The sequence below is a fragment of the Apostichopus japonicus genome, chromosome 15, assembly GCF_037975245.1.
Source record: "Apostichopus japonicus isolate 1M-3 chromosome 15, ASM3797524v1, whole genome shotgun sequence".
Lineage (NCBI taxonomy): Eukaryota > Metazoa > Echinodermata > Holothuroidea > Aspidochirotida > Stichopodidae > Apostichopus > Apostichopus japonicus.
Window position 1 is genome coordinate 2,748,049 of NC_092575.1, and position 25,210 is coordinate 2,773,258.

Sequence of the window (25,210 nt, forward strand, 5' to 3'; positions counted from 1 at the left end):
GTCTTCTGATTGATTGATTGATTGAAGTATAATGTTTATTATATCCTCTCATAACTTGAACAAGGTGACAAATGAATATTGAGAATTAGATAAGAAGAAAAAGTGCAAAACAAAAGGTGATACTGTTCCTTTTGCAAAACATCAAAAATATTAACAATAACCCTGTTTTAAATTCAATTCTATTTCATATAATATATATTTACATATATTTTACATACATTGATAAGCTGAGAAATGATCTGAAGTTCAAACCTCACAAGAACTCCAAGGAATTGTTTGCAATCAACTTTACAAACTATTTGACTTCGGTGTAACCCTAGATTGTGTGTCCTTTATTCTGACAACATATGAAAAAATGAACATATTCTTGACAAGTAGCTTTCATTTACAACTTCATTGTCATGTGTCACTTTAAAAGTCTAAATACCTATTTGTTGTTGAATTTTGGAAAACAAACTTCCAAAGTAGATTCAATGTTCCTTATTCTTAATGCACGCTGACCAGGTGTGTTTAACAGAGAAAAGGCTGTCGCAATCGAAAGAAAACAAATTTATTTTCTGGTGCCCTTGTTTAATAACATCTAAAGAATGGCAGACACTTACTGCATACAATGACCGCAGTCCCAATTACTTGTTTTTAAAACGTTGAAAGGGCAAAAATGAGAACTGATCATTTTTTATTGAAACTGTTGACCATACTAAGGTTTTATTAGGTGTCGATTGTCACCTCTCAATAATGACAAGTTATCTTCCTTTCAGCTTATTAAAGAATTTGATTCTGACAGCAATGAATGTTAAACCTTTACATGCATCAGACACAAATTTGAAAAGATTCTGAATTTGAGTTAAAATGTTGAATTGGAAGCCACCCGACGTGTAAGTTGTAATCCATAAGCCCTTGCGGGTTTCACCCACATTTGTGGTCCTTAAGCGTCGTAAAAGTAACTGCTGATTATTATTATTATCAGTAGTTGTATTTTGAAGAAGATTTGATATATGATACGTCTAAAATGGACGACACCATCACTGGATTTTCATTCGTTAAAATGTGCATTGATGGTGTTCACAGCTGCTTTTTATAATATATAAATACACAGTCACCTTAAATTTCAGTTGACTTCATGTAGAAATCCAGGTACATATATTATCAATACACCATCACTGGATTTCATTCATTAAATGTGCATTGATGATGTTCACAACTGCTTTTAATAATATATAAATATACAGTCATCTTAAATTTAAGTTGACTTCATGTAGAAATCCATGTATATATATATATATATCATCATTACACCATCTTTGGATTTCTTTTGTTAAAATGTGCATTGATGGTGTTCACAGCTGCTTTATATAATATATAAACATACAGTCACCTTAAATTTTAGTTGACTACCTGTAGAAATCCAAGCACATATATTATCCTTCCTAATTGTCATAAATCATAAATTAAACAATAATCTCAAATATAAAGCTATTAAATTCAGCTGACGTAAAAACCATTGCAAAGTTTACTTTAGTTAAGAATACATCTTCAGAAGAGAGGGCAGCATTTATTGTGGGTATCCTTCCATTACCGTGGTCCTGTTCTGTAACTGTCCAGTTTGGCTGTAATGACCGTTGTTGAAGTTGGTCACCACAGGACACAGATCCTGCTCACACCATCTGATGCAAAAAAACCAAAACGGGAAGAAAAAGAAAATATCCTAGGTTTAGAAAGGGAACAGTTTTAGCTTATTTCTCATTCGTATTAAAATGGTGAATGGATAAAACGTTATCAGCATCGTGGCCAAAATGTGTGGAAAAAGTAATAATTGGACATGTTTTCATCTCTATAGATACATTTTTATTTCATTTTAGTACAGCATCTCCTTGCTTCCTTCCAGAGTATACGTAATAATTAATAGCAGCATCTTGAAATACATCCCCGATTGGTCTAGTCTCAGGTTACGCCAACTGTGGCCAAAGTTACAAGTTGATATAAGTCATTAATTAAGTCATATTAATAACACCAAGTTAAGGCAACTTAAAAGTCGCAACATTTTCAATTCAAGTCAACAAACAAACCTAGCCAAGTGCAAATTAAAGTCACAAAGATTTTCAAGTCAACACAAGAACCTAGCTAAGTACAAAAAAAGAGAAGCGTATCCCAGTTCTGTCCAGTACTGTCCAGTAGTTTGAATCAAACAAGTTAACAAGGATACATGCTATCAACTTAATACTGATATTGTAGTACAATGTCGCCAAATCACCCCCCCCCCCCCCCAACCACCATCACCATTACACCACCTTTTATGGAGTGCCAGAACTGAATTTCTAATTTGATAAATTTCTTCAAGTTCAATATTTATGTTGATGTGTGCATGAGTTAGCAGTAATTACATTTCACACACTAGCTTGCCATATTGACAGGCATAATGTTTACTAAATCCAACCCTGTGCCATTACCAATAGTATCATCACCTCCCTCCATTTAGAACAGTAAGAGAATACGAATAAACTTGCATCTATTGCTTTGATTGTGTTTTACTCTTGTTTGGAACACTCATGTAATTATTCAAACTTTAGTTTCAAGTACTGCATGTCATGGTACTGAATAACCTAATTATTTTGACTCCCTTCGTCCATCGACTTGGGTCCTCTGCTCTGACTCGAGTCCTCTGCTCTGACTCGAGTCAAATGAAGTCATTTGAGTCATTGACTCAAGTTATTTTGGATTCGAGTCAGATTCAGGTTCAAACTCAGATTCAAGTCAAGTCACCAGAAAATGGAAATTGTCTCTGATTTAAGGACTTGACTTTTTACAACACTGCTCTACCAGAGGGTATCCAATATAATGTAACAAACTTAAAACAGTCATTTCAAATGAGTTTTACCACTGAGACAAACATAGCATCTCACTTAGTTACAGCTACCTACAATTTCTCATTCAATTTATGTAACATAAATCAAATAAAACAGTCTATAAAGTTTCAATTCTACCTTTGAGCTACAAAAGCATCTCCCTGAGTTGCTTCCGTCCAGGATGCATGTTCCACCAGAAGGGATCCAATATAGAGTCTTGACAAACTGTATGCTAAATCTCTCCCTGCTAACTCCATGAACGTCGGACCCTCATTCAAGGCATCCTTTAAAAGTTCCTTTAGGTTGTTGCTGGATCCCTGCAGTCTCTTAGAGGCTTCCTTCAATTCCACAAAGTTCGACTGAGAAGCTGCTTCGAGTTTCGACTCCAAAGAGTTGAAGAAAACCTGAAGAGTTTGGCCGTTAGTCTTGACGACGGAGCGAAGAACATCCAGAGAAAGAATGTTAGTAGTGCCTTCCCAGATGCTCAGGACCTGCAGAAATAAATTCCACCATTTTGGAAGAAAGTAATCCAGGCATTTTGTGAACTTTTTCCTGGTTTTGAAGGTATTGTAGAATAATTGCAAAGTTCTGCTAGCTAAGTTAGAGCCACAAAGATGTATTCCGATTCCAGTAATCTTCTGACTCTATTAAAACATAAAAGCTCCCAAGCCTAAGTTTCCGGTTTGACATGCTTCAACTGGGGCATGCGGAAAACTTCTACTTAAGATTTTAAACCATTGTTAGTAGTGCCTCCCTGGATGCCCAGGACATATGCAGAGATAAATATCAATCATTTCAAAGGAAATATATCAAGAAACAGCATTTGGCCTTTTAATGACTAATATCAACTTTTGATTCAAGCCAATATTATTTCTTCCTTTCTTTGAATTACCCCCTTTCAAACTTGATTTTATAATCTCCTAGTCACTTTCCCATGGTGACCTGCTTTACGTATTAGCATGCACAATTGGTATGTTCAAATTTTTCGGCCTTCACAAGAGGTTACTACATGATTTGAACTACAGTACATATGCTCAAAGCAAAATATTTTTATTTTTATGGGGGGGGGGGGGGCGGGGGAGGAAAGTGTTGGTGGACTTTTTCAAGAAAACAATAGAGTACACCCTTCACCATTGGGAATGTTTGTTCGCCTTTCTAAAAAATTGACCGAAACTATATTTTTCAACCAATGTCTTGTAAGAGCTAATAATCATTATCATGCACACTAAAGGGTGACAGGAAAGGGCGGTGGGGGGGTTTCCATGGGGTGGGATTCATACCTGTGCATCTCGGAGCATTCCTGGAAGACCGGTGTCTTCAATATAGCCTTGACCACCAAAGCACTCCAAACCCTCAGAGATTGTCGCTATGGCCTGAAATGGAAACCAACAGAGAAAAAAAAAGAATGAGCTTCTTCATCTCTTCAAACTTAAAATATAAAATATATATATATATATCAAATATAGTCTATAGAAAAGACAGTATCTTTGGAGAAAAAAGATATGTTTTCCCTCTTGGGCAAGACATTTCACAGACAAGAGGAGTAAACAATAAGAGTTTTGTATAAAGCCAGGACCCAATAAGGCAAAGAGCAGGATTAGAACCAGGTGACCTCCGGATATACCAAGTCCAGTGCATTAAATACCAATGACTCATCCAACCCTCAGATGAGCAGAGTGCAAGAATCAGCATCCTGAGGTCACCGGGTCAAATCGAATCATTTACAGCAGCAACCAAAAACCGTCTTTTGACCTCTTCAGATTTGTTTAAATAAGTTGTCCTTTCTAGGAGTTATCGACGACTTTTTACCACGGTCTAGCGTTTCACAAAATGGAACGATTATTATAACTTTTTTCACCTGATGCTTTACTCTATGGTATTTTAATGGCATTGAAGACTCGCCCCAAATCGTGTGCGGCCATCTGAAAAAGTTAACTTTCTGTTGCTTGCAAGTGACGTTTTGTTTGTGTTGCTACAAAATGTAGACAGTAATGAAACGCGATACCTTGTTATCTTTAGCTGGATCTGAGATGTCCATCGCTGCTATGTACACTGTGTTGTGGGTATTGACCGCAGCTGTACATGTACACTAGTGTCTAATTATTGACGGTAGCAAGCTGTGTGTGTATTTTCTGGGATCGATGGTGGTGTCTAACACTTCTGTTACACCTCAATTGAAACTAGGTCAGATTACCGGCATAAGACGTTTCTTTTTGCGCGAGACTTCACACCCTCTTATACCCTTTAAGCAGTTGTCATATGATTGCCGGTTAGACACCATACTGAAATCACACAGTAACACATTTACCCTATTGTATATATATTCGCTATTCTGTAACATTAAAGGCTATCTGAGTGATGCAGTGTCTGATAATCCTTTACTGACCATTTTTTTGGCTGTCTTTAGTTCAACCTGATATCCTTGCCACATACGTTTTAGATTTTTACAAGCCAAGTACACCCACACACATGCCATCACCATCACTAAATCCTTCTGCCATTGGCAAAATGAATCAAATAGTGAAGGGATTATTGATGCTGACCACAATTTTTGTCTGCTCTTGGTAACTTTATGTCTACAAATAAATGTCCATTTGTTTGTCAGTCCTCTTCCAAACCGAATCAACACTAACACATTAAACCGTTCTAAATAACTGAAGTTAAAGCCCATGCAACTGGCTTTATTGTGGCTGCACATCAGTATTCTTCTAGGCAGTGGCGCTGAGAGCCAGGTCGGACCCCAGCGGACAATTATGCCGCCAGACAGCGCTATTCTGCAGTCTTCAGTTCTCCTTAAGTATGTTATAAAAACCAGACTACATTCTTCGTTATCCAAATATTTCACCCGGGGCCCCTCTTATTGCCCCAAGTTGGTAGCACGCCTGACCCCCCCAACATCACCACCTCCCCCAACCTTACCACCCTACTCTCCCCAGGTCTGATGATAATGTTAACATTAACAGATGTTTCTTCTGTGTATCAGTTATTCTGGGTGAAAATGGTGAGACCCAGAAAAACTGATACACACCCACATATGACTTGTGGTCTTGTCAGATGTCCCTTAATCATTTGACCTTCCTTGAAGTGACACATCACGTAACCAGAAATCTTCCGCCTCCCCCCTCACACCCACTTTATGACTTGTGGTCTTGTCAGATGTCCCCTTATCATTTACCCTACCTTGGAGTGACACATCACGTAACCAGAAATCTCCCGCCTCCCCCCTCACACCCACTTTATGACTTGTGGTCTTGTCAGATGTCCCCTTATCATTTACCCTTCCTTGAAGTGACACATCACATAACCAGAAATCTCCCGCCTTCCCCCTCACACCCCCATATGACTGGTGGTCCTTCCTTGAAGTGACACATCACATAACTAGAAGCACTAAGACCATAACCCACCGAGAAGACTGGTAATTACCATTTTAGCCGTGTACAGTTTCAAGAGGGGTGTGACAATTCTCAGGAGGAGAGATTCCTCCTCTGTAGCTTGGTTAGTTTCTTCCAGACCTAGTAGCCTGGCAGTATCCAGAACAAACAGCTGGGCTCCTCTAGTATCAACCTGACCATGAAATTAACACAATTAGAGAAAATGGTTGACAATGATGTGTGTGTAGTACAGAACTATGCAAAATTAGATCCAATGAGAAACACAGCTCTGTAAAAGATGAATTTAGGCTGAACTTTAGTGTTGGAGTGTCATAGCCCAACAAAAGATAAAGAAATATTTGTATGTTAAACAGTCGACACTCATTTTGTTACCAAAAACCAAAGAGTCCATATGGAACCATGAAATTGGACATCTACCCTTCACCCTCATTGATAATTAGAAACTTGTCTAGGACAGGAATTAGGAGAAAGATATGAAATCTACATATATATATATATATATATATATATATATATATATGCACCCTTCATTCCGAAAGTTCACCATTACCCTTTCACACACCCCACATCCTACCCAACACCAATCCTTTAACATATATATCTATATATCAGGAAGATTTCAAAAGGAGGGGATAAACTCAATATGTTGGAAATGTGATGTTAATAAACCAATCTTTAATTTGCTAAAGAAGACCTTAGATGAATGCCAGCTGGGTCTTACCTCCATCCGGTGAAGGGTTTGCACGTGCAGGGGGTGATCGATGATGGCTTTGCCGAAAGCTTTCCTCCTCAGGCTGTAGTCTCTAGCCATCTGGAGAATCCTATTGGACGAAAGACACGATAGTAGACTGTCATGTTATGACGTCATGTTTATTGTTTACTCGTAAAGTATTACCTCTTTTAGCATCCAACAACTCTTCAAGTATTCTTAGGACATTTCTTCACATCATCCAACCAACAGACCTTGGTTCTAAATAAGTTTAGTGACATTTAAAAACTATTATCATGTTGCTGTGAATAGTCGTTGCTGATTTTTAATTTAGCCCACACTTCATAGTGAGATAATTTGTTGTTTACCCGCAAGATAACATCTCTCCAAGTATCCAACAACTCCTAAGATAATCTCAGGACATCCCTCTATACCTGTCAACAAAAGCATCTTGGTTCTAATAAGTTCAAATGCATTTAAATGCCACTTTCATGTTGCTGTGACAAGGAACTGCTTTGTTGTAATTGTCGTACACCGTAAAAGAGTGACGTCATTTGTTTGTTGTTTACTCGAAAAATAACACCTCTCCAATCATCCAACATCGCAAAAAATGTTCCCAGGACATCCCTCTACAACTTCCAACCAACAAACCTTGGTACTAAATATGTGCAACGAAAGTCGTTTTTTATGCACTTTTTGAAGCCTGCCCCGATGGACTATGTGGTCTACACACACGAGCGATATTATTTACAGAGAACGGGTTGACAAATCGAGAGAAACTTGCCCATATAAAGAACAACAAGTGCATGTAATATCTTCTGAAATTTTTTAAAAGGATATAGTATTTGAGGAAAGATAAATATTAAGACTGAACAGTGGTTTCCATTATCTATGAACTTTTGTCCTAAATGCCCAGCAACTTAATACTGAAGATAGTATAATGGAGATTAAAAAAGGATAAATGTGTAAACTCTCAAAAATCCAGGTGAGCAATGTAGGTTCTGTTACTCTACGGTTGTTACAGTAGGTTTCCATTCTGAAAGTCAAAAGCTCCAATTGCACTAAAAATATGACCAGTTGTTGACAAAAAATGAAATATCTTCTGAGATTCATTATTATCCTAATCCTAGATTATCCTGATAACATATCCAACCAGTCTTTATTATTATTATTATTTTGTTATTATTATTATTATTTACCAAATTTATATAGCGCTCTTTTCATGCTAAAGCATGTTCAAGAGCGCCTTACAATGACAACAAAATGACAAAACCCTTAAAATATGAATATGAAGAATAAAATTGACACAGCTTAAATATTAATATAAAAAATATATAAAAATTATATATAAAAATATATATAAAAATATATATAAATAATATCACAAACAAACACACCCACCCACCCCCCCCTCCTTCCCCGCCCAATCACTTTCTCACAAACCCCTCTCCCAATATGCACAGTTAAAATAAAACTTACTTTCTCATGGCACTTGCAGCACTCAGAGAATTGTGCAACCGTGTAATGGTGAGCATAGGGGTAATGGCCCGGACTCCCCTTCCCTCCTCTGAAGCCTACATGACACGATAATAATACTCGTCGTGTTATGCACACATTCTGAATAATCAATATAAATGCTGCTGCGAAGGAAATTGGTTAAGATAACACTATAGAAACATAATGCATCACACATTTGAATTTAATATAAAGCCAAATTTGATATCGGAGCTAGGATTTTTTTTTATATAAACTGTACAATTATGTCTTGCTTCAAAGCACTTGTACTGAGAGTATAAACAGTACAAATATCCTGTTTCTAAATAGATAAACATTGGGAACTGTTCGTACTGTCAGTACGAGTGGCTCAAAGCATCATATGAGAGTTGATGAAAAGAGTGGTGATATTAGCATTGGAATAAATTGTCTCAACTGGTAGAATTTGATTGTCATGAAATCACGAGCATGCTTCTTATTTTTTTCTGCAAAACTGCACAAATGTAGTTGCATTTGTACATTTAGCATAGCGGAAGTACAGTAAGTTATGTTCCATTTACATTACTGTACATAGCACTGTAGCTATGATGAATCACAAGAACACAGAAATCCTTTCCTTAAAGCTTGATTGAAATCTTGCACCTCCTGAACACCCATTCTTTCATCTGCTTTTAATGCCACCTTTGACACCCTAAAACGAATCGTGTTGCACTTTCTACCGGATGGAGCTAGGTTTTGGAATCACAAATGCGCTGTTTGAATGTTTTAGGTTTGTGGCTGGATGTATCTGGCTTCAGCTCTTTGTGGGAAGTAATTTGACTATAGTATTTAGTATCATTGTTTTACCAACATCCAGCTTAAATATCAGTGGCATATGAACGACTCTCCCATTACAACCAGAGTAATGTTTTTATTTTACCAATATAGCATCAGCACCATCCAGGAGTAACTCGGCTGTCGGAACCTGTCGAGTTCCCAACTTGTCCTTCAGCTTCTGCACCTCAATCCCGTTCAGAGAACCGTCCGGTTTTCTCACCTCCACAAAAAACATTGATATTCCTTTGGTTCCCTGATCGTGAAAAGAGAGAGAGAGAGAGAGGGAGAGAGGAGTTAGAGATACATCCTCTGCCCCCATTTTGTACTTCATTCAACATATCAAACTCATGGATTCTTCTCATCTGTGTGCCAAGTCTTACCTGGACATAGTGACCAATTGGATCAACGATTCTGGCCAATGTTAGCGTCATGTCGGAGTCTGTGGCTGACGAGAACCATTTATAGCCGTGGAGTTTGTACGATCCGTCCGGTTGTGGGAAAGCCAGGGTCTCCGTTCCATTGGCTGGAAGCAAAACAAAGGGATCAGTGTTAATTCGGTGTAAACTTAAATTGCCATTTCCCTCCATTCTCTCTCCATTTTACAAACTTGGGCTTTGGGGAGACGAGAGGAGGAGAAAGTGGGTGAAGGTCAGGATGTGAAAGTAGGGATGAGGAGGGGGGGAAGGGGAGGAACTGGTAAGACTATGCTAATGCAGTAGGTTAGGTAACCGGGGAAGTTGCATATATTATTAAGTACTAACGATTGGAGATGGAGTGGAACAGGTTATTATTGGTAGTTTGGTAGTCTGTGGATCCAACAGCAAGATGAGAAATTTTATCCGATATACTGCGACAACAAATTCACAGACTGAATTAGGTAACTGGGTCCAAACCAGACATTGTTACAGCAGCAGCAAACCCCTTCAGGCAAAGCTGATTCATTATCAAAATAATGAAGATGACTGTGGCACACGTACAGTACATGAGACTAAAACTACAGTGCAGGCCTATAAATGTGTGAAACTGCAGATTATATTCGGTGCAACTTGGCTGCATGATGCCGGGATTGCCCTCAGAGGCCTACCTTTAACACTGGCCAATAATAATGAAAATATTCCAGTGACAATTGTAACATATTGCACTTACCTGCATTTTTCAACTATCACATTCCTCAGTTATAGATATACCTTGACCCATTTGACCCCCCCCCCCCCCAGCTTGATAACATGTACATACATATGGTAATGCTGTAAAAATTATGTGTGCACTGAGCTACATGGCAGAGTCACTGCAGAGATCATATTATCATTCAATATACAGAGTCTATAGTAGCAACATATATTGTTTTTGTTTGCCATCTCTTTGGTTCTTTTTGGATATATCAATTTCAAAAAGTACACAAGTTAACAACAATGACTTCTTTTCTTTGACTTGGGAGAGGAGAAGAGGGGTAGTGGGAGAAGAGGGGGAGGGGAAAGGGTAAGGGGAAAGGAATAGAGAGCTCGGACGATGAGGGACATTGCAAATAAATTGCTGTCCGACTGGAGTGACGCTAAATACCATCAGCGTCCAGTTTGACCCGGCCTTAAATATTGCAGTGGCAATGACTGACTTCCTTTCTTTGACTTGGGAGGGGGAGAGGGAAAGGATATATAGAGGGGCAGAAGGGGAGGGAAGGAGTAGAGGGTAGAAGGGGGAGAGAGAAGGATAGAGGGGGAACAGAGGAGAAAAGGAGTAGAGGGGGAGAAGGGGTAGAAGGAAAAGGGTAGAGGGGGAGAGGGAAAGGGTAGAGGGGGGAAGGGGGAGAGAGGGAAGGAGGGGAAGGGAAGGAGAGGGAAATAAACGATTCTGTGAGGAAGATTGGGTGGGGGAGGGAAATGAAGTGGTTGAGGGAGATGAAGTGGTGAAGGGAGATGGGGTGGAGATGGAGATGGGGTGGGGTAGGTAGATGGGGTGGGGGAGGGAGGTGGGGTGGGGTAGGTAGATGGGGTGGGGGAGGGAGATGGGGTGGGAGAGGGAGATGGGATGAGGTAGGTAGGTAGGTAGATGGGGTGGGAGAGGGAGATGAAGTGGTTGAGGGAGATGAAGTGGTGGAGGGAGATGGACTGAGTGAGGGAGATGAAGTGGTGGAGGGAGATGGGGTGGAGAGGGAGATGGCCTGGGGGAGCGAGATGGCCTGGGGGAGGGAGATGAAGTGGGGGAGGGAGATGGCATGGAGCAGGGCATGGAGTGGGGCAGGGATGGAGTTGGGCCAGCAATGTAATGGGGCAGGCAATGGAAGGGATGGAGTGATGGAGAAAGATGGAGTGGGACAAGGGAATGATGTATGGCAGGGGATGGAGTGGGAAAGGGGACGTAGTGGTGGTGATGGATGGGATGCACTTTAGAAAGTTATAAAATACAGTAAGTTGTTGATGTTATTTAACAAAAATTAAATGGGAATTTTCTTCTTTCTTGTGTTTGTGCTAAGTTTATTCATTTCCAGATCAACACAATATTAATAAAAAGGATTAAGAAAATACATAATATAACAGAAACAAAAAAATTTAGACAATATATCTCCAAGACAAACTCAGACCAGTACTATCATTTGGTCCCAATAATGATGTGGCTTCCATGTTAGATTTTTAACTCCTGTAGAGATAGTCCACAGTATCCCGTAGGGTAGTACATGTCTACAATGGGAGATCATTGGGCCTGTACGAGTTTCACCTAGTCCCTCCCTTCCAAACCCTTCCTGCTGATATGAAGATTTCAAACTGGAGCTTTTGGAGCCTGGCAGTATTATATTCTTCTTATACTCCACGTTAAAAAGTCCCCCCTCCCCCAAAAAATATCCTCAAACCCCCACCCCAATAAAGGTTGAGCAAGAGGGGAATTCTCTTTATAGTTGGAACTAACCCTGGTGGAGAGGATGGAGAGGTGGAGGAAGAAAGGGATGGAGAAAGTGGGGGGCAGTTGTGGAGGTCAAGGAGCAACTGAATGGTGATGGTACCATACAGTTGACTTCACACAATCTTTCAATTGTTTATGACATGCAACTACCGAGCAATAGATGCCTTATGCAATGTTCAAAAGTGACAAAAACAAAGCAAATATTACATTAAACTAAAAATCAATACCAAAGAATGTCAAATGAGCAACTCACTGTTCATGAAGGTTTCAGACCAATGTACTAGCAAGAATGGGAGAGGCCTTTGCATATAAGCTTAAGTACTTGAAGTATCAACAAACTGTCAAGCTATTCACAATCAGACAGCAGCAATTTTGGCCTTCGAATCGGTAAGGAATCTAGTTTATCAACTATTTGGCTGCATTTATAGAATACTGTAGGTAGCTACGAGTGCACTATGTATAGGAGACAGTTAAGAGGAGTGGTAACAAAAAATTAAAAACAAAACTTTTGCCACATTAAGGAAGTTAATAATCATGTCCCAAAGCCTGGAAGGACAATCTCCTGTCCTCCAGGGATGTTCCCATCACAATTTTTCCTTCTGCTCAGCCGCAACCACGGCGATGGGGATACCCTACAGTGCATTACATGCATCCAGTCTAATCCCACTCTCACGACAGTGTCACCGAAACGGTACATCTTCTCACTCTCGGTCACCTTGGACCCTGCTGCTGCTCCTATTCCATCTCGATTCATCCCTATACAGGGGGCAAAAAAGTTCTTCTGACTGTCCCTCGGACACTTTGGGGTTATCCAAACAGCAAATTCGGTTGTCCGAGATGTAGCAAAATAATAAAGAATGGTGACCGTTATGTACGTAAACTGTGGTAGAGTTGTGCATATCGTACTTTGGGGGAGAGTTGTGTATACGGCATACTGTGGGAGAGTTGTGCAAGTTTGGTGGATAGACGACCAGCTTTAGGGTACAAAGTAAAACTCCCATTCAGGTGGATCATAGGACTACGACTCTTTTTCGTTTTGTTTCTGTATTGCCAAAGTGACAGAAAGCCATACCGATTTATCCCTTAACGATTTTGGAGATAATTTTAGTTAAAATGCAATCGGAATTTTGTGACAACAACTAGTCGTCCGTAGGACCACCACCAAAGCGCATCTTGGATGTCAGAACAGAAAATGTGGTTGTCTCGGGCAATCAGACATTTGTCCTGCTGTGGATACCTTCCAGTACGAGTAGTTCAGTTCCTGGTTCCTGGTCATGATGACATGGCTAATACAGTCTCAATGAGAGAAGACTTGGGTTTACGTGGTGGGTTCATGTTGATTTCTCTTGCCCAGGATCTGTGTAATTGGCGACTTAAACAGCAACATTAAGGATGGTCATCTTCATATTGTATCTTGATTGCTTTCCAGGTACTGTAAGTGAGTTAACTTTTAGAGCATTGCATCAAAAAGCAGATGACCGTTGGTATAGAGCTCAAGATTTCTTTATTATTATTTTGTTTCGTTTTCTGCTGACACAGGTCGACTGAATGGCCAGAACATCCCAAACGAACACAAAATTTGGGGGAATTTCTGCTGGACTGTGATGATCTCGAAGCGTTGATCAAATTTCAAAGAGGTTGCACAGAGCTATATAAGTAGGATCAGTTTCATTACACTAATCTACAGAGTCTGAATACCACTTAATCAATAAGTTTGAGTTATATACGAAGAATCTAAGGATTCACTTTTGAAAACTTTTTCCCTTCAGGAAGTGTAGAACACAACATGTCAAGCTCTTTTCAAAAACAGGTTGCAGACAATGTCCCACCTTATAGGATTTACCGCCACAACCTGAATGTGGTATATTCGGAATATCACATCTTCTTCTTCTTCCAGATAACTTTTATCCAAACTGCATCCAGGGTTCATGTAGATGTTACCCCTGTGGATTCCTTTCCATATGCGTAGCCTGGCTGCTTCACTCAATTGGTGGACTTCACGGTCAATTTGATTTGCAATTTCCCGAAGATCATCGTCCCCACTGTAGTTGATCACTTTCCGGATACCTTCTGTCGTCTCCCTGAACACAAATTCTCCGACATATTGACCTGTGAAACTTCTTCCTTTCAGGGGACTATAGATCTCTTCAAGTATACGGATGACTTTATTTGGATCAGACGCAGCGGCCATTATGACGAGCAATATATGTATTGAGTTACTTTGTCCAGAGTTTGGCGGGAATGTGAGCTTGTTGCACACAGACGGCTCAGTGCTATTGTTTGCAAAGCTGTGTTATCATCATTCTATTTATATTATTCTCGCAATAAAGCAGCTGTACTACTGACATGGAAGCTATGTACAATTATACGCACATGGAAATTCCCAATTAGTCAATCCATTTGTAACATGTGTTGATAAATATGAAAGGGCGCCATGTCGGACGTTAAAGCAAAGAAATATCACCAACGATAATGATTTATGATCGCAGTAGATAGACGGAGGTCTAAAAACTCATTGTAAACTGATTTAAACAAATAGACAGAGGGGTGTTTAAAGAGCAGTGATAATTGTAAGAGGGTTACACAGCTTTATCACGTTATATGATCTTATGTAATTAAGCATGTAAATATCAGTATGGGCCTGTGATTGGTCACAGTGGTTAAAATTGTACAGTTTCAGTCAAGAACTTGAGAACCCCCTCACACTGCACCACTGCAGACTCTTATTTAATTCTTCTAGCTATAAAGCCGTACTACTGAAAATGAAAGCACAAGGTGCACAAGAATGTCACTGTTACTCCATTACATTGCCTAATTTAAATCAAAGTGATATTTTAGACTTTTATGCAGTGACAATCTCAGGTTGTAATTTCACACTTTGACGAGATGAATGCCAAATCGTCAAAATTTCCAAAACTTGAAAATTTATGTTTTGTTGAATTGCATCTCGCTAAAACGTCAACTTTCCGAATCTTTGTCATTTTGACGAGTTTGCACCTCTCGACAAACGTCAATTTTCCAAGTTTTGTCACTCTGATGAGTTCCTGTGATGTAGTCAGAACATAAAATTTCAGATTTTTGCCATTTTAATGAGATGATGCATCACATCAAAACGTCAAATTGACAAGTCCCTTCTTTGCTTCCGTAGGTTTGACTAGTCAACAAGTCACCCGCCAAAATGTCAAGAGTGGCTCATTAGCTATTCGCCAAAGCTAATATTCTACTCGCCAATGGCGAGTTGGCGACCATTATTGTCGAGGCCTGATATCGATAATGAACATTTGATTGGTTAGAGTTGTTCACACTGCATGACTGCCAAACAAGAAAACGACACAGAAAAATACCCAATTTCTCGCGAATGAAGCCAACGCAACTGACAACTGGCAAAATCATGATCAGTGGAATAATATTCCTAAATAATTAGTATTCAGCAGGCTTAACAAGTAATTACTATTGCCTAGTTCACCTGACAACTTTTTGTATTGACTTCACCTACTGGCAAACCAGAGAGATGTCTGTATCTTAGCATCACACCATCGCACCACACCACACACAGCATCACACCAAGCATCACCCCATTCTAAAGTAAGAGATACAACTTTTGTGGCTACATATACATTTACAGTGTTTAAATATATAAGTCAGGGAAAATGGTATTGATTTTATTACTGACTACTGTGTGGTTTTACTATGAAGTTAAACACATCATTCCTGGGTACAGTTTTCCATATACTAATGAATAGACAAACATACATTAGAGCTCATGCCTAGAGTGCTCTGGAATCATGATTACTTGATTTGAGGTAGGATACATACTACATTGGACACTTTAAGTTCAGAAGAAATAGCAAAAAAAAAATTACCTTCACTCTAATTTATTTTTGATGAAACTATGAAATCATACTCTAAAGCAGGGTTGTCCAACCTACGGCCCGCGAGCCACACTCCCGCCCGCCGCAGGGTTGCGTCCCGCCTGCCAGAGATGCTCTACGGTGCGAAATTTTAGTGAGCAGATCTATTGATAACAAGTTTAAGCTATATAATCAATCATTCGAACCTTCTGGGTCCAAAAAACTACATACAGGGCAGTTTGCGTGACACTCTCTCAGCGGAGGGGGGGGGGGCGGCTGGACTTTATTCATGTTTTATCAGGAAGGAAAATAAATAAGTGCGCTCCGCGCGCAGTGCTCACATTTTGTTGCCTTGGGCTTGGGGCAAAAAATCGAAAAATCGAGCATAGGGTTCATGCGGCCCCCTCCTCCATCATAATCATTCCATGTGGCCCTCCTCTGCAAAAGGTTGGACAACCCTGCTCTAAAGGGAGAGTCGCTTTCTCATAACTACTTACACCATCCAAACATTCCCCCCCCCCAGCCCCACTCTCTCAAATAATACAGGTTCACTCAGCACCTGCCCATTTAAGTTTGCATGAAAATGACTAATACACAAGGTCCCTCACAGACGTTTAATTATGTCAAATAAAAAGAGCACTGTTCACATAAACGGTGAGGCAGTGTTGACATTATCTGTCCAATATTGTCAAATATTGAAAGATGGAAAGTCATATCTGCAACGACTACTATGTACTAATATTACGGTGGCTGAAGTCTACATAACGTAAACAAGCTCTAGGGTCTTTCTACAGTTAATAACTGTTTACTCAATGCTCTGGTATCAAATTACTTGTAAATAGAAGATGCTGGTGGATATTTTGTATGTATCACAACATGTACCCAAATTTAAATACGAGACATACATGTACAGTATTAAAACGCAAATGTACATGTACATTAGTCTGTGTTTAAATACTATATTGGACAAGTGATTAATAAGCATATAATAATCTTACTTTTTAGGATGCTTACGCGACCGCAAATGTGGGAGAAACACGCAAGGGCATATGTAATTACAAATAACAGGTTGGGTGGCTTCTAAATTCAACATTTTTAACTCAAATTTGGAATCTTTTCCATTCAGAAAGTCATTTCAGATGGGAAAACCGTAGATTGCTCTTGGATGAAAACCCACCTTACAATAACCCGCCAGGAATCGAATCCCAAACCGCCTCATTGCTAAGCCTCATTGCTTCAAATGCCTCTGCCTTTATCCACTCGGCAACAGTACCTTAAGTAGTTTGTCGCTTATCTAAGCCACCAATATCAGCACTGAGCACACAACATTAGCACACGGTTATGACTAACTGCTCTCATACAAAACAACTGGCAAAGTTTACTAATCAATGTTCCCATCAATTTTTTGTTGTTGTTCTTTAACCAGTTGATAACACCAAAATTTGGGGTTAAATAATATCACCCAAAATTCCTCCAAAATGTTTGACTAGATAATGCACACATACAAGTACTATCTAGAGTAAAGTAGATCATATGACAAATCATTAAGTGTTTTGTACAACACTTTCACGGTAGAAAGTTTACACACAAAACCCTCCAATTAGGAAGTTTCAAGGCAAATAGTTTTATGAATTATCAAATGATCAAGTATCATACACAATGCCAATAGAGCACTTGAATTCGGCATGTCAAAAATAAATGATTTTGGGGCCCTTTTTTTTTCTTTTTCTTTTTCTTTTTTTTGTAGCAAGAAAGGAAAAAACACTCCTAAAATTATAAAGAATCTTACCAACATCTGATCCACCTCTCCTTTCGGTCATCCATTGTCCAGATGTCCAAAACTTTGACGGATCTCTCGACATGAGACGAGAGAAGGCATTCGCAAATATGGGGTTTGAGGCGGTCTTTGGAGATCCCTAATGATCAAGAGAAATAACGAAAGTACAATGATTTTAATTTCCTTATTCTTTTGGCAGCCTAGCCTTCATGGCAACGGCTTAAATGGATGATGGTCTTGGAGGTCAAGAACATCCTCTATCTTGTACAAATTTCTCCGCAAGTATGGCAATAATGGCTAAAAGACGGTATTTTTGATGGTAACTTAACGGTCATGGCATTTTGTTGCAACAAATGGTACGTACTGTGAAAATGTGTATTCAGGCAATTTTTTTGCTTTGCGAATGATAGATGACGAACATAGAGGGGATGGGTGTTGACTCAGAGGCGGGTCAGTTGTGGGGTGGGGGTGGGGTTTGGGTGGGGCACAGTGTTAAAATGTTACCAGTTTATAGGCTAGGTAGATGTGAAAGTGCAATAGTAGAGTGGAGACAGATAAGGGATGAGCGTGGTATACACTACAGACACTCAGGCACACAAGACCACATGTTAACAAAACTGTGCACACAGGCTGGGCCTACAAGTTGTACAGACTAAAAAGGTAGATGAATCATAATTAATATACAGGAATCTTCAACAGGCAACAGTAACTTCTCTTTTATACACTTTAATAAAGCTATAGGCTAACAAAATAATACTATACTATGGTAACCTGTACATAAGTACACATATATATATGAGTAGTCTTCTATTAGTACTGCATTACAGTATATGCTACATTATGCATTGAGATGTTAATTTCTGTCCTTCTGAACATTTTTGGTAAATTTCACTGTGCTTAATATTAAATATCCTTGTGTGGTTAATTTACGGTTTACATTTTGCAAAGCAATGTTCAGCTTTGCTGTAAATGGCTTACGTGAAAACTGATACCTTCAGCAAATGTAGAGACAGAAAGAGAGATGAGAAGGGAAGGGATGGGGGAGGGGGAAAGAGACAACTTCCACTGAGGAAGGGGAGAGAGAGAGAGCTGAATGGACAATCACAAAGCCATGAGATAACTTAAACCTGATAAGGGTATTTATGATACTTTATACCTGTTTCAATTCTACTTTTGCATCATATGGTGCAGTCGCATTATATACAGTATATAGCTTTTAATACATAACAGTAAAGAGAGGAATGCAAATACACAAATTACTTACTCTGAAGAACTGCATAGCGCCATCTGTCATCGCCAAGGGACACGAATACAGACCAGATGATGAGCTGTAAAGCATATGCTTGGCGACTTGATGGACACGGCTGAACGTTTGAAGAAAACGGAAAAAAAAAATTCACTATAGTACTGGATTTCTTTGATAATTTTTGTAATCCTCCAAATATGTATATCATGCACAGAGGGGGAATAAAACAAGTATTTTCAACAACAAAAAAAGATTTAATCCATATGATTGAGACACAAATTATCCTAGAATATTGTCTCCCATGACCCCCTAAATAAATTACAACATCTTTTAAATCGGCTGGTTGAGTCTCTGACTTCCTCTTCCCCGACCACTCCTGACAGGTAATGAAACTAATGAAACTTCCATCCACATCTTTAAAGGAGACACAAAACCCAACCATCTTTAATGATTTATGTGATAGAGATAACTGCTATGCAACTAACCCAGAAAGCTACACCAAAATCTTATACCATGTGGGAGGATATCATAGATATAACATTGCTTCACACATAAGCCCAAAGACTTGATCAAGTCTAAAATTACATATCATTCGGTCACATAGATGTGCTTCTATGTGTTTGTATTTTGCGTGTATTTGTATTTTGTTGTTTGTATAGTTGTTTGTATTTTTGTTAATGAACAATATCATTTCCTGTGAATGGAGATGAGCTTTGCAATTATGCTGAATCTAAAATGTTTATAGCTCTTGACAAGACCTAAATGATGGCATTGGTGTCTGGCGTCGACACTGTTAAATTTCTATATTGAAAATACAAACGGAAAATGCAAAGAGAAAAAAATGTGTTTGGGGATCCTAGTGGCACTATGATATCACAGTTAATTCACAAACTGACTGCTCTCCCAGACACAGTACTTTAAAACTACTGTAGGATATCAGAGCATGCATTTTCATAACAGTTTGATTGGCAAAGTTGTTCTTCATAAAGATCTCTGTTACATTAGGTTGGAGGTGTTTCCACTTTGGTACTTCTAACAAGCCTTTGACAATACAAAGTCCTGCACTAACTAAAGATTCAAGAAATATGGCAACAATTTCTGCAAAATCAAAGGGTCACTTTAAAACTACAGTAAGTAGTATGAAAAAAATAATGAAAATAAAATCTGTAACTTCACCATAAATTATCACCCTTCGGTAGAAAGATAAACAAATACCCTCTTATCAGAAAACCAACTGAAAGGTCATGCTATCAACCAAATGAACAAACACAAACTGAGATTATTCGAGGTACTGGCCAGTCAGAGTATTTACTAAATACTACATGTTTAATATATCTATCTCTTAAACTTCGCTGGTTTCATTTCATTAACAACATTCTTATTCTCACCAAAATTATCCAAAGTTACTGCAACAATGTCACATTTATAAGGCTTATGAATCTCTCCTTTTATCTTTGGAGGTACTGTCAAACCTATTTAGAGTCAAAACAAACTGAAACAGTTGCATTAAACATCTAACCCAAATTGTTATCAGTTTGAACCTTTTGTGCTGATCATTTTTGTTTGCATTGATCTCTACTATTACCTCTAGCTCAGGATAAAAAAATGCTTTTGCCTTTAGTAAGGTCGCTCGGTCAGATTTTGACATTGATAAAGCACTTCATGCAATTAAATACTACAAAGAGCAAATCATATCAACACAAAACAATTGCAAATAATTTTTAACAAATGATTCACACATTGTCCATTTTGAGCAATAATTTTAAAAATCAAAAGCATACCCGACCATCATCTTTGGCGTATAATGAGACAGAACTTTGGGAACTTGTGATGAACAACTGTCCTCAAATAGCTGCCAACGAGCACAAGATTTGACTAAAAGCTTCTTGAAGCAGTTGTTTTGAGGGTATCATGGAGATGGTTTAAGCTGATTCTCTTTTTGAGTGTTAATCACTTTTTTGGTTTTGTGTGAAACCTACCTGTGTGGAATCGCTTCCAAAGAGCTATTTGGAAATTAATATCAGTACAGAATAAAAAATGCCCAAATATTAATTTCAGACTGGAGGAGGTGTGGGGGGGGGTGGAGTTCTCAATGTTCTAAATGTGATGCTTATAACATAAGGGATGGAACGCTGCAATTTACATGCCCACTCATTCGAAAATCTTGCATTGCTCTCTTGTTCATTACTTGAACATGTATGCTAGCACAAGTAAAGCCCAATATGCAACTATGTCTTGTCCACTTGTCCACCTACCTCAGCACATCCCCCTAGCCCCCCTCCCCTACCCCACCCCTTATTTTGCTTACAGTACTCATGTACACACAACCATGAGCCATGGAATAGAAAATCAAAAATAATGTTTGTTCTACTGTGATCAAATATTACTGTCCGGTCACTCCCATGCTCCGATTCATTATCATACATTGCAAGACTTCTCGGGTAAACATTACAATTTGGACATGCGACAATTTATGCATATTCACTCACCTCCATGGACCATGCTTGTTTTCATATGGTATAGCAACGATTCCTTCCTCCGCAGCGATATTTTTCTGCTTCTTCCAGGCTTCTGATGTCAACAGCTGATCTACTCTGTTACCCCAGGCATCAAACGGTTTATGCTCGGGTAGGTTTCTTTCACATTCTAGACCAACCTCATGGATCTCAGCACCAACTCTTGCTCCAAAGCTCTCTAAATCTGGTGATATTTCTTGAAAAACCTAAACCATGGTGCAAACAAAGCGAAAGAATGGTAAGACACGTTATAAATGTGGTCACTGCACACATGGATTAAGTACATGTAGGTTCCTATATGTCTGTAGATAAACCAAAATTGCCACATAAACGTTAACTGAGATCAATTAATTTGTTTAAAATAATCAATAATGACCCCAAAATGTTAGCTAAACATTGCTAGGCTAAATGTAAGTTTTAATATCTGACATGTGACAGTGATCGAACCTATTGCTGGGATACAGACAATAGCATGGTGGGCTCATAATTGATGCATTTGATTAACGATGTTTATCAACGAAAAATCCAAATCACTCAATTGTATGCAATTTTCAGGTGTAGTTTCTCAGAAATTTAATGATCTCAAAATATATATCGTTCTGTGCCTACGCAACGTACAATGCAGCAGAATTTGACCACAAAATGTCTGCTGTGTCAAGTTCTTTCATACCCCTAACTTGACACATTTGTGGTAAGCTAAGTTAGCTCCCCCTAGTATTGGTATAGGTATACATCCATTGACTTTGGATGCTGTTTTCTATGCTCTGAGCCTCTAAGCTCAGACAGGTCAGGTCCCAGAGGGTAGTGGTATTATATATTTAAGGTAATTTGGGTTATTTTTAGGAGAGATTTCCAAATGCAAAAAAAACATGCAAACAGGGGGAGGGTGTTGAAAGCTTTAAAAAACCCAATAATTTGATCAGCATATCCCTGAAATGGAAACAAACTCATGAAATATGTTACTCTGCTTGCCGCAAAAAGTTTTGGTTGCCTGCTGTATCGTTGCTAGGCCTAGTAATTATTGAAGGTGCGTCAATTACGAAGGTGTGTCAATTATGAAGCCTTTACTATACACCTTGTCTAGACCCATATAGGCCTGCAGGTTACCTCCCACCTGTTGCTGTTAAGTGTTATTAAATATGTTAAACCTCACACTGTCTGGTAACATTCGTCTCAGAAATGATTGCAAAACAACATCTTCCTGATAAACGTTTCCAACATTTGGTTGTTCTTGAAAGAAACTACCACGTTCTGCTCCTCTGAACGGTACTGACGGCTGTGGGTATGGTTGTTGCCTGCTTTTCTTTGGCTCCTGGAAGGCACTGGATTTGTAACGAAATGTCAGACATGTTGCCGTAGGTAGAGCCAACCTCTCTCCCAGAGCAAATGTTGATGTTACTCGCCACATTTTGACTTTTTGTCACTGTAGTACTATGTGTATAACTAAGTGTATAACTAGAATAGCCTAGTATAACTAAAGCAAACCACACGGCATACGCTAGCCTATTCCCACGGCCAACAAGGTATGTAAGTTGGAACGATCATGCAGTTGAATTTCAAATCCTAAACTTTGATTGTTTACTTTGAAATGTTCAGACATATGATATGTCTGGTGTGGTGCGCAGTTTGAACTCTTGTCTTCGAGTCTGATAATATTGACTAGGCTACCTGAAGAAATGTGTTTTTCACGGGTAAGCCAACGTTACCAATCTGAAGCTGGTCGCAGCAGCACATATCATTCAGCCGAAGTTTCGTTCCGCCGCAGTTTGTGAAGTTTGAGCCGCACATAATTTCTATAACATGCCTTCGCCACTGAAGTATTTTAGTTCGGTTGCCTCCTCACAATCCCACCCACTTTCCGGCACAAGTTAACTAACATTGAGTTACAAGTTAACTGATTACCTCTATGCTAAGTAATAATTGTAGAATGAATTATTCTATATTTGTATTCATTATATTTCATAGTTTTGAATTTTCTTTTAGATTTTATATAGCATTTGTATTTTGTATTTTTATTTTTTATTTTCATAACAACTGTATATTTTTATACATTCATCTAGTATATTTTTCTACGCCATTTGATATCTTATTTTCGTATGAATGGTTTATTCTTTCTGTGTATTTTGTTGTAAAGCGCAACCGAAAACTTTGTTGGGGTTGCGCTATATGAAATTCAATAAATAATAATAATAGTTATCAGTTATATCCGATTGTTCTTTTTTCCAGTGATATTCCTGTTTATGTGTCATGCACGTCATTTCATTTACGGAGACAAATGAGATTGTAAGCGGTTTGTCATTGGAGACTACAGCAATAGTTGCCATGCCGCCCATAGTAAACTTAAATGAAGAAAAAATATTATTCAGTTAGGGCAAGAAAGTTTGCGTAAAACGTGAAACGAATTAATACAGGAATTTTTGTATACGAAACGTATTTATTGAACTTACGGAAGGCTTCAACATAAGAGACGTAGTGAGGCAAATTTCACTGTTTGAGAGAAAAACCATGAACTTTTATGGGTAAGCGGTAGGCCTAAATAGTTTTCGGACACTTTAAACTTCTCCCAGGGCGCAGGTCCGCAGGATGCTGGAGCCCGCTCATGTTCCTAATTTTGCCATGGTGCCATAAGAAAAGTTCAGGTAGACAGTCGAATGGAATTAACCACCTAGCTGTACATTCTAACCACATGTACTTCCCATTCATGCTCTTCAACATGCAAACCACAAAAAAAAGTAAATCATGATTGACGTTCTCGTTCTCCTCCTCCTTATCCTCGTACGTCCTCGTCCACGTCCTCTTCCTCCTCGTCCTCTTCCTCTTCCCCTGATGACGTCATAATCGAGAAATATTGGGTGACGTTATGCTAACTTTATTCAACTTGACTGATATAAGCTCACCTGTTAGGTCAAGGGTCAATCGATGGAAGACGAGGCGAGGTCTATGAACCACAATTAACTTCCATTCCGGCAGGTGTAAAATCCTGCCTGTGCTTCTGAGTGGTGATTTGTGATGGATAGAGGGCAGCAAACATAGTTTGAAACACGCGAGCAAGATCACAAACAGATATTAGAAAGGCGTGTTCAGGTTTTAAAATAAATAAAAAATAATAATTTTATAATGTATTTATTTCTGCAGAATAGAGAACAGAGGAATCAGATGTTGTCTTCTCAAAGATGCTGACCAAGTTCACCTGTCACAAACGGAGTGTGCGGGGGATAAAGAATCACTTCCGGTCCTAAAGTAATTGACTCCCACCATAGGCGTAGGAGCCTAATTTGATTTGGGGGGGGGGGGGGCTGTAACGACTTGCCCGAAAAATATAACCAAAATTTTTCGCGCGCTCAACATCTTAATGTGCATATCATATAGGCATTCATCGGTTATTACATCACATGAAAATAACCGATAAATGCCTATATGATAAAAAATTGGTTATATTTTCCGTGTTATTACCCTTCCATATTGGTTATAATTATTGGGGAAGTCGTTACAATAATAACAATAATATAATATCAGTTTAACCATTGAAAAACACATTGCAAATTATTCTTCTTTCAGCATAATATAGGTGCCCGAAAAATTCTCAGCATATTGCCCGAATTTTCACCAAAAATTTTGGTTGGGGGGCTGCAGCCCCCAGCTCTATATCATCGGTTATTACATCACATGCA

The 25,210-nt window shown here is 38.9% G+C and overlaps 1 protein-coding gene across 4 annotated transcripts; it reads right to left on the minus strand.

The window, feature by feature from the left end:
* Window positions 1-13: 13 nt before the first annotated feature.
* LOC139980561 (acyl-CoA dehydrogenase family member 11-like) lies at window positions 14-23,356 on the minus strand. 4 transcript variants are annotated; one of them, XM_071992289.1, is made up of 12 exons: window positions 23,208-23,356; window positions 21,513-21,745; window positions 19,042-19,141; window positions 17,790-17,916; window positions 9,635-9,777; window positions 9,358-9,507; window positions 8,424-8,518; window positions 6,957-7,056; window positions 6,267-6,407; window positions 4,124-4,216; window positions 2,982-3,334; window positions 14-1,664 (listed from the first exon to the last, which is right to left on the minus strand). In XM_071992289.1, exons 1-12 carry the CDS (start codon window positions 23,325-23,327, stop codon window positions 1,553-1,555), a joined length of 1,767 nt encoding a protein of 588 aa, XP_071848390.1. In that variant the 5' UTR covers window positions 23,328-23,356; the 3' UTR covers window positions 14-1,552. The 4 variants fall into 4 exon arrangements, with proteins under 4 accessions (XP_071848390.1, XP_071848392.1, XP_071848391.1 ...); XM_071992291.1 differs by having other exon boundaries at window positions 23,122-23,295; XM_071992290.1 differs by having other exon boundaries at window positions 23,246-23,293.
* Between the last annotated feature and the right edge of the window lie 1,854 nt (window positions 23,357-25,210).

Excerpts from the sequence above, each read along its gene's own strand:
- LOC139980561 (XM_071992288.1), bottom strand. The coding sequence starts at position 22,947 with ATGTGGCGAGTAACATCAACATTTGCTCTGGGAGAGAGGTTGGCTCTA. Across the intron at positions 9,508-9,634 it reads CAATTGGTCACTATGTCCAG|GGAACCAAAGGAATATCAAT; the intron begins GTAAGACTTGGC and ends TTTCACGATCAG. Across the intron at positions 3,335-4,123 it reads GAATGCTCCGAGATGCACAG|GTCCTGAGCATCTGGGAAGG; the intron begins GTATGAATCCCA and ends TTATTTCTGCAG.